A 10,136-nucleotide genomic window follows, 5' to 3' on the forward strand; every position below is an offset into this window, starting at 1 on the left:
GCTATGACATTATTTATTACAATTTATATCATATATCTTATATCAAAAATTATGAAATATAATATTTAAATATATTTAGTGACCCACCTGTTCAACCACTTATCCACCGGTTGAACCAGTAACCCGTTGACCCACCTCTTCGCCGGGTTCCTTCCCGGGTTGGGTTTAATAACTATGCTAAAAACAGTACCGGACTAATTGTAGCGACAAGATTTTCCCCGGCAATCCCCAGTATCAGATTTTCTGTGATTTTCCGTCTAAAAAATCTACCCATAATTGGCCAAACAAAAAAGAGAACCAAAAAATAATCCTATGAAATCAATTTTGCATAAAGAATCGGTTACTCAACCCACCGACTCTAGTCATCAAAACCCATCCAAATATCCCTTTCCACGACAACCAGAGCCCACCAAAGCCCAATGCCAGTACCCCATTCCACTCCAAACCCAATTTAAACGCCCCTAAACTCCTGAACAAGCTATATATTCTCACTCAGAAAATTGAATAGAAGTCTTCTGCTACGTTTCTTGTAAATAATCGGAAGTTTCACAGTAGACGACAACTCCCCCTGCCCAGGCTCCCCTCCGCCGCGATTCCCTTCTCCTCTTTGCTTAAGGAAGCTCCTGCGGTAGCTCTCCGGCTTCTCCTTCGCTTATCCAAGCTTCCCTTTTTAAGGGTTTTGAAGGAGACAAGTTTGGGTTTGGCCTAGAAGAAAGGTTTCTGTCCAGGTTAGTTTCTTGCTTTCTTGGTTGTTTTTGGTGTAGTTTTCTTTACATTGATTTTGTTCGATGGATTTTTACCTTTTCAATATTTTGTTGGGATGTTTTTGAGGGATTGTTATAGTCTTCGGGTTAAGGTTTTAGTAAAGTAGACGGTGGTTTCTGAAATTATTCCTTTATTTTTTTTAATTCTGTACAGCTTCAAACCTATATGGTCAAAGCAACCAAAGGACAGTACTTAACTTTGAAGAGTCTTCAAATAGAGAATTTTGGGTTAAAGATTGATTTGTTATGGCTGTCTTTCTGTGCAATTTCTCATAAATTGGATACGGGTAATTTTTTTTGGTTTGTTTATATCCGAAAATTTTCTGAAAATCATGGTGAAAGCCTCCATTCATGGATATTTGATGAGTCAATACGCGTTGAGTTGGTAGACTCGGCTGCTCTTTTGAGTCCCGGAGTCAACTCAGCCCGAATCTTCCGAGTCTGAATGAGTTTCCACTGGGTCTACCGTCTCCGGGATATGGCGGACTGGTCGCGGAACGGAGGCTGCAGTTCCAGTGACAACTCTGGGCTCGATTGAGTCTCTGAACCATGCTTGTACGGGGAACTTTTTTATGTGAGATTGCCCTTGATTTGCACTATGAGTTATAAGCATAAAAGTCCATTCCTTGACCTGAGGACTTGTTTGTTTGTCATTTCCTGGGGTGATGCATTTGCCTTTGCAGTTATATCATTTTCCAACTGATAAAACATTTAAAAAAATAACATGATATGAGTTTTGGTCAGTATGGAATTTGGCATGAATTGAGGGAATGCCCCATTTCCTTCGGGGTGAATTTGTCTTATTTTTTGTAGTTTCTAATTCAGATGTATCATTGACAATAAGATGAAGCTACAGACCTGTGAAGAGAATTTCTAGGAAAGACATCCAGAGAGGCTTCAAAGATTGGGCATGTCACTAATTCCAAGACCAGTCCTTTATTACTAAAAACCATTTGTGTTTTTGAGTCAATGATACCTCTTATTGTGGAATAGGTAAACTCGATTTAATTTAGTAGCAATCCATGACTTGTCAAGAATTGGCATTTGTGACCAAACCTTCAACCTTATGGCAACTAGTATGCAGTTGCACGTTTAGTAGTCAAACCCTAGACATGAACTAAAGATTAGTTTCTAGTATTTTGGTTGAACACTCCTACTAATAGTAAACTTAAACAAGAAATCATCCATCGTCAACCAGCTTTTTCTTGGGGTTTGTATGGTGCAGTGGGCTATAAAATTTTGGCTTTAAGAAGGGCTAGGCTCATCAACCATGATTTGGTGCTTCCAAATTCTGCATCAGCTTCTTAGTACTCTGACATAATTTTGCTAGTCTGTTGGAATAGGATTGTGATTTGAACACCATTTATCAGAAAATAATGAAGAAAGAAAGGTCACACTTGTTCTGCTTCATTCCTAGAGGTTTCAAGAAAAGAATGAGAAGATTACATTACAGTTGAAGAATGTTATTGATATCAGAATTTTAACTGTTATGCTTCGCCTCCCCCCTCCCCACCCACCACAACACTATATGTTAGTTATGTCATGTTTACACATTCTGATTTCCCCTTTTTATGTTGTTGTTGGTGTTATCCAATTGGCACAGGAGGTGCTAACGTTGTCCTTTTTTTGTTCAGCCTTATTTAGTTAGCAGAGCCTTGGAGTGCTAGGGGAATGGACTTGATGTTTTTGTCTTCTGTCAGCGCATATGAATGATGTTCAGTGGGCAAAAAGGTCCCAATGCTCTTAATATATTCAAATGGAAATGGCAAAATGAATCATCCTTAGAAGCAGGATTGCTTAATGATGTACCACCAGAAATTGAATTGTCTGACTACCACAGAGCACCAAGTCCTGGGAGTGAAAGCCCTTCAGGGCTTCTTAATGGTGATAGCTTAAATGTTGAACCAATTGCTGACTTGGACCTGTTCTTTGAGAGGCTTTATAATTATTATTGTGAAAAAGGGCTTTGGTGTATTATAATAAAGTGGATATTTGAGCTTCTGAGTCTTGCTTTCACCATATGCTTTTCTGGATTTTTTTTACTGTATGTTGATTGGAATGGCCTTCGAAATGCAAAATGTGGGATGGATGCAGTGGAATCTGGAATTAAGCCATGCGATCTGGCCAAGGAAGCCCTTCATCAGCATCCCTTGACGCCTTTTACATTGGCAAAATCTATAATTGTTGGTTATTTGGGAATATTCTCTATCTACTGGATCTTTTGTTTCTTGAAATTCTTTGCACAGTTGAAGGACACCCTGAAAATCCGTCATTTCTACTACAACAGGTACATAAAATTGTTTTATGTAAGAATATAATTTTTTCAATGTGAAGCAGTTTATTTTTGGGGTTACGTCTATTTTCTATTACTTAATGGTAAGAGAGCTTGTCTAGTACAATGTGGATTCTAGAAAAATTCTTTTGCATCTCTTTTGCAGTTTGAATGTGACGGATAATGAAATAAAAACCTTGCCATGGGCATTGCTTCTTGAAAAGGTTGTTCAGAGCCAAAGGTCACAACAGTTATGTGTAGTTAAAGACCTTTCTATACATGATGTTGTAATGCGACTGATGCGGAAGGAGAACTACTTGATTGGCATGCTTAACAAGGGTGTGCTTGCTTTTCCTATTTCTCCTTGGGTGCCTGGAGCTGGTCCAACTGTGAAATTTGGTCCAAATGGTGTGCGATATCGGTTGATTCTAACAAAAACCCTTGAGTGGACCTTAAATTGGTGTGTACTGCAAAGCATGTTTGATCGGTAAGCTCCCATTACATCTTCTTTTTTTTTTCCCTTTTCCCAAAAACTACTCATAAAATTTCAGAGTTCACAAGTAGGTTGAGCCTTCTGTTGAGCATGCTATTCAGTTTCCATATCTGTATTTGATTACATGTTATTAGGATCCATACTCTTGCATCTTTAGTTCAACGAATGTGCTCAAACATTGACTGCTTTCATGGTAGATGAGATCATTAGTTGATCATACATTCACCATAAATGCAAAGCAGAGTTTATAGTTGCTGCTGTAGGGAGAAAACATTCACAAAATATTATTGTTTGTAACATGTATTGCTTTTTGATACTTGTCAGCCAAGGCTGGAGCATCTGCAGAGGTTTGCAGCTTGTGTAAAGAATGGCATCCTATTAATAACTAAGGCAAAGCTCTTTAATTGGCATTTATGAACGAAGACACTGATTGCATTGGAAATTGATACCTCTTATGCTTTTCAACACTATAAATTTCATTCCTCAGTTAACTTTTTGCATCTTTAATAACTGCATTCTGAGTGGCAGCTCACATGTTTTATTTATTGGTTACGTTTCGCTTAAATGTTTCTTAATATGATGTAAGAGTAGTTTGTGGAAAGTTGCAAAAAAGTCTCTATGTTGCTGAAGTTGACTATGTTTTCTGAGCAAGAAATTGTTTCTGTGCAGAAACTTCCGCATCCGAAGGGAATTTATTTCTGACCCTAAAACATTAAAGAAAAGGCTCATGATAGTTGGTTTTGTAATGCTTCTCCTTTCTCCATTTCTTGTAATATTCATGCTGGTCTACCTCTTCCTGAGGCATGCTGAACAGTTCTATAATCATCCAAGTACAGCATCATCCCGAAGATGGTCAAATCTCTCAAAGTGGATATTTAGGGAATTCAATGAGGTATTTTTTCACATCGTTTAAACGTCTTTTTTTAACCATCTTAAGTAATAAACTGTTATCTTTCTTTTATTTCTCTGGTTGCTGTTCTACTTTAGTTTCTATACTTTGTAGTGTTGAAAGGGTTAGAGTGGATAAAGAATGGCTTTAGTTGTTTCTTTTAGGCAAAAACCTTTTGGCGTTTGTGCCAGCACTTGGGATATTTTCATACACAGAGCCTCTGGCACTTTCTTAAAAGCTACAAGCAATTGGGGATAGTCTCTTTTAGGGCATCAGCTTTTCTTTAGAGGATGTAAAGTTATGGGAAGTTGAGCTTATTTATCATAGAAAACTGTTTCTAGGGAGCATTGTACCATGAGGTGGATGCTTGATGCAGCATCAAGCTGCTGGCAGGCCAACTGGTTATTTAGAAATGCTTCTTCAGGATTAGAATGCAGAGAAACTTAGGTAGCAAAGTGGGATTGGGAGATCAGGAAAAAGGAAGAGGAAACTCTAGGAATTATTCCTAAGAACCTTTAGGCAGTGCAGCTTAGGGTAGATTGCATGACACAACGACCAAGAAGACACTGAAATATGCAAGATGTATTGTCAACTCAAATCTGTCTCATTCGGGAGACATACTAGTATGTATAGGCTCCTAAACCTGTTTTTTTACTTTTGGTAGAACTTACCTCTTTCCAAATAAGGTTGGCCTTTTTAAAACTAATAATACCCTGATAGGATTCTTATTTCGACTCTAAATCAAGACATTAGATGTAGTAAATACAAAAGTCATATTAAATTCTGCAAAACAGCTAATTGACCTAAATGCTGTCATTTTAAAATTTGAAAGACTAGAAACCATAAGGACTCTTCTACAATGTTATTAGTGAAGTACTCTTAGGGCATTCCTGCTTCCAAACGAACATTGTGTGTTCCAGTACTTGCCAAAATAATGTGCTCATGGGATATAAAAAACCTTGCCTAGCTTTTAGGCAAATTACTGTTTACTCCTCCCCACCACCCCCCTTTCCTCAAAAAAAAAAAGTTACTTGTCTGGACTTATGAAGCAATTGCTGTTTGAAAGTGTAGCTTTTGCCGAATATGCTATCCTTTGAGTTTTCTGTTAAGTATAAGTTCCACAGGAAAAGGTCTCTCTTTATAGATTAAGTAGTTGACAAGGTGATGAATAAGACCCGTTCACTAATATTTTTCTTTTTCATTTGTTTCTTCTTCTTTTTCTCCTTTTCTCTCATTTTTTCTGCTGGTTGTTCTCTTCGAGTTTTATTCCCTCTCTTGCCTCACTTTACCTCCTTTCCTTGCCCTAAGCAGCATAGTGGTGAATCTTCCCTGCCCTGTTACATTAATGTGAATTTTAACTGAAAACTCTAATAAAGTACCTTTTGGGGTTAAAGAAAATTTTTGAACAGTTGGTGAGTCCGCATGCTTAATCACATTGGGTAACTTCTAGTTTCTCCCCTCTCAATGCTTCATCAACAGCATCGATTAATGATGCCAAATTTTGCATAATATGCATGGGCTAATATCCCAGGTCAACTAGTGGTTAAGGCTTCTTGGTTTGGCTTGGATTCAAATCTTGTTCTTCTTTTACGTTTCTGTTTATCAGTTGAATGTTTCTTCGCACACCTCCACGGTACTAATTCCCTAAAATCATGTTTATGTTTAGCTAACTGTTTTGATGGATGTTAAGTTGCTTTGCATTGTGGCAAAGTTCAATTGAATCAGATAAGCATTTTTTTCATCGTTTTTATTTTTGACAAAAAATAGTTCACATTAGAAACATAAGATATATTGCATCTCTCTCTCTCTCTCTCTTTATATACATATATATATATCCCTCCCCCTCTCTCTCTAAATTGTCACTTAATATATTTTTGGTTCTTTGTATAATAATTTTTTCTTGTTCCCCATGTTATTATTCCCACATCACTTTATCACAGATTTGATCTCAAGGTGTATGCAATGACTTGTATTCTTTGTTTATGGTCATGGACGCTCTGAACCACCTCTCTTAAGTCTTGCTTGTTTCTTACAAATTTTGATTTATCTCAAATATTTTTGTATAGCATATTCATGGTTATTTGGATCATGTTGTGGATTTTTTTTGACAGGTTGATCATTTCTTCAAGCACCGGATAAATACCAGTATTCTTCACGCTTCTGGATATCTAAAGCAATTTCCATCACCTATGATATCAATTGTTGCAAGGTTTATCTCACTTGTTTCTGGTGGCTTTGCTGCTATTCTCATCATCGTTGCATTTCTTGAAGAATCACTGCTGGAAGGCCATGTAAGGTCTTGCGCTTGTTGGAACAACTGTTTTACTGATACTGTTCTGTTAATGATAGTTTATTTAAATGTTGCAGATATTTGGTCGCAACTTGTTCTGGTATGCTGCAGTTTTTGGTACTATAACAGCTATTAGCCGTGCTATGGTGACAGATGAACTTCTTGTCCTCGACCCTCAGGGGATGATGTCACTTGTTGTCCAACATACACATTATATGCCTAAGCAATGGCGGGGAAAAGAGAATACTGAGGCTGTGAGGATGGAGTTTGAAACCCTGTTTCAGGTATTCTTGATTGTGCCTGTTTTACTTGATATAAGAGTCAATTTAAAACTCTCAGTCATTCTAAGAGTAGACATGTCAACTAACTCAACTTTTATGAGTTGGTTAGCGAGCTTGCTTGGTCTAGTTTCCCCTAAATGTGATGCTTTTAAGCCATTGATTATGTGCTTTTCTAGAAACACTTTTACCTGTATTAATCAGCGGTTTGATGAACAATGTAGATGTAAAGTGCTTATGTATTTCTATTAACATTTTCTAAATGGACCAATGAAATTGCTTGTGCAGTACACAGGAATGATGCTGCTAGAGGAGATGGCTTCGATCTTTCTCACACCATACTTACTTATATTTGTTGTCCCAAAGGTTTTATTTTTAAGTTTTCATAGTTATAATTTGAATTAGCCACATTGACTGCGAAATGCTATTGATGGCTAAGATTTTTTGTTGAATTCGAAAATGCTATTTTTGCAGCGGGTCGATGATGTTTTGCAGTTCATTGTAGATTTCACCATGGATGTAGAAGGTGTTGGTCATGTTTGCAGGCTAGTGTCTTAACTTTAACCATTACTTCTGATACTTTTGTTCAGTATATTAGTTTGAATATTGCTTTAGTAGCCAATTTTGCCTTTTTCTATCAAACTGAAATTTTCAACACTTAATTTCCTGGCAGCTTTAGTGTCTTTGATTTTCAAAGTCATGGCAACTCTAGATATGGTTCACCCTTTAATGCACCTCGCCTCCAGAGGAGTTCCCAGGGAAAAATGGAAAAATCATTCTTGAGGTAATAGAATAACCATTCTGATAATGAACTTCTATGTAATAATTGGGGTATGTTTGCCATTATCTTCTGCATAATCATCTTTTGGTTTAAAATGTTTTTATCTTGTCCATAATTATCTGTTGGGTCTAGCTGGTTTTGGTTGGGCTAACTTGTTTTTTCCATACCTGCAGCTTTCGCACTAGCTACCCTTCTTGGGAACCAAATACTGAGGGAAAGCTCTTCCTGTCCGCTCTTGAGAGATTCAGAGAGCAACAATTGCAAGCGCAGGCACTGAGACCGGCATATGTCACTTCTAGATTTCAGCAATTCAGCCCAAACTACCGAGTTTTAAGCGATAGAAATAGCTACTTGTCAAGAGAAATACCTGTCAACTATTTAGGAACTGGTTATCAGTTAAATTCAATGTTGCCAATGGATGGGGAGCAAAGGGACTACCCCTATATACTGGACTGGTTTTACACCTCACAGCCCCAGCAGTCCAATGATTTAAGAGAGGTTTCATCAAGTTCTTCAGGCATTGCTGAGGAATGCAATAACGACTTATGGACTTCGCCTCGCCTGACACAAAACGAAGTAACATACGATGAGAATTGGAGACACCTTCTCGAGGATAGAGCACGCAGTCACCTTGAAGCTTCAACATCAGCTCCTCTCTTTCAGGAAAGTGTGCTGAAACATCACGAGTTGAACAATGTTGCACACCCTACCACTAGCCACTGGTGGGCGCGAAGTCGGCCACAGGGTGCAGATCCGCAGACTAGTTTTATGGAGCCCCCAAATTTCAACCGTGAAACAAGTCATTACTACGATAATCTCTCCGATAGAAGTTTAGAGGAAGAGGATCACTTGGACTGGAGAAACTCAAGTAGGTTGTCTCGAACTTTCTTAATGGATGACGATGGAGGGAATTTCAATCTTCCATTTGATGATATTTATACAAGACATTCTCAAAGCTCCCGAGAGAATTTGGATCCTGCAGATATTGTCTGATTTACTCTCTTATACCATACGGTCTAAGATCCATTGAAATGACTGTTCGGGGTATAAGAAGGGGGTTGGCTTTCTTCCCAGGACTGGTGCTCTCTATTCTTTGTTGTATATAATTTGTTATATAAGTTAGAGACAGCAGATAGGCCTCTGATTGATTTGGAATGTCGATGTGCCAAAGTCACCGGTGATCCCTCCAAATTTGTTAAATAACCAACCTATTGATTCATGTGTCCCCCGCTCAATGCAAATGAAAGTAGTTGGGTACTTTGTTCTTGCCTTCTATGCTTGGAAAATAGTTAGGTAGGAAACTTTAATGGATTGCACACAAAAAATCGTTAATTGAACATTGTTATTCATTTGATTGTGTTGGTCAAATTAAGAAATAAGTACTTGTATGTATAGGGTGGTTCTACACGAGAATGGGTTTCTTTGATGTGTGTGTTGCTTCCAACCGTAATTGTCAAATATAGATATTATGTATGCGACATAAGTTCATTTTTCGTATTGATAAAATCAAAGAACAAAAGGAAATAAATTATAAATCAAGGAGTGTATGAATTTTATTTTTTTAAAATTTTGTCAACGGAGGGAGGGTCGGAACTTCAAAAATAAGGGCGGAATAAGAAAGTTTGAATATAGAATTTCTAATTTTTAAAGTTTTCACTTAGTCATTAGACCAAAATTCCTTAACGACTATATGAATTAAGGTCTTTTTAACGAGTACATGATTCAATTGACTGATAAAGTCAAAAGATAGAATTTTATTCCAAGATTGGGATATACACCTTCAACAAACCATTTAACACAAGTTGAGGGACCAAATAGGCTTTCAGTATTAAATTTATAAGCCTTCGGTGTAAGTTTTGAGGATTTTTACATTAACTTAGGGCAGCTCCAATGGGGGTGTAATGGGGAGCCATTACACCGCTCCATGACACGGCTCCCCATTGGAGCCGTGTCATGGAGATTACACGCATCACATGTATGATGCGTGTAATCCATTGAATGTGGGCCCTATGGCAACGGTAAAATTCCAGCACAAAGCACATTTAACATTTCCAACGGTTATATCCAACGGCACTATTTTTAGAATTCTATATAAACACACAACACTTTTTGGGAATGCGGAATTACGTGATCGAGAAGTACATCATCAACTTCGATCAGACTTGGTCGAGCATATTTGGGAACGATTCGAAGGCAATGACAATGAAAACTAGTATTCATTTTGTTATTATTTGTATTTTATTTGATTTAACTTATGTAATATTATGTTATGGAGTTCAACTAATTACATTCCGAATTATTAATTAAGTATGGATTATTATGATATCTTCGCATTTGAAGTATCAAATATTTGTTTAATTTCCTACATA

The 10,136-nt window shown here is 37.4% G+C and overlaps 1 protein-coding gene across 2 annotated transcripts; it reads left to right on the plus strand.

Moving 5' to 3' along the window:
* The first annotated feature begins 490 nt into the window (after positions 1 to 490).
* On the plus strand, positions 491 to 9,024 carry LOC113719480 (autophagy-related protein 9). Of its 2 annotated transcripts, XM_027244678.2 has the most exons (10): positions 491 to 728; positions 2,399 to 3,051; positions 3,203 to 3,523; positions 4,199 to 4,421; positions 6,530 to 6,709; positions 6,786 to 6,992; positions 7,275 to 7,352; positions 7,461 to 7,531; positions 7,660 to 7,770; positions 7,941 to 9,024. In XM_027244678.2, the coding sequence occupies exons 2-10, from the start codon at positions 2,474 to 2,476 to the stop codon at positions 8,758 to 8,760; spliced, it is 2,589 nt and encodes an 862-aa protein (XP_027100479.1). In that variant the 5' UTR covers positions 491 to 728; positions 2,399 to 2,473; the 3' UTR covers positions 8,761 to 9,024. The 2 variants fall into 2 exon arrangements, with proteins under 2 accessions (XP_027100479.1, XP_071928386.1); XM_072072285.1 differs by lacking the exon at positions 7,660 to 7,770 and having other exon boundaries at positions 7,941 to 8,922.
* Positions 9,025 to 10,136: the final 1,112 nt, after the last annotated feature.

Source organism: Coffea arabica, chromosome 11e (genome assembly GCF_036785885.1).
Source record: "Coffea arabica cultivar ET-39 chromosome 11e, Coffea Arabica ET-39 HiFi, whole genome shotgun sequence".
Classification (NCBI taxonomy): domain Eukaryota; kingdom Viridiplantae; phylum Streptophyta; class Magnoliopsida; order Gentianales; family Rubiaceae; genus Coffea; species Coffea arabica.

Coding starts and splice junctions, on each gene's coding strand:
- LOC113719480 (XM_027244678.2), top strand. CDS start 2,474: ATGATGTTCAGTGGGCAAAAAGGTCCCAATGCTCTTAATATATTCAAA. Junction 6,993..7,274: donor AGTTTGAAACCCTGTTTCAG/GTATTCTTGATT, acceptor TTGCTTGTGCAG/TACACAGGAATGATGCTGCT. Junction 7,771..7,940: donor ATGGAAAAATCATTCTTGAG/GTAATAGAATAA, acceptor CCATACCTGCAG/CTTTCGCACTAGCTACCCTT.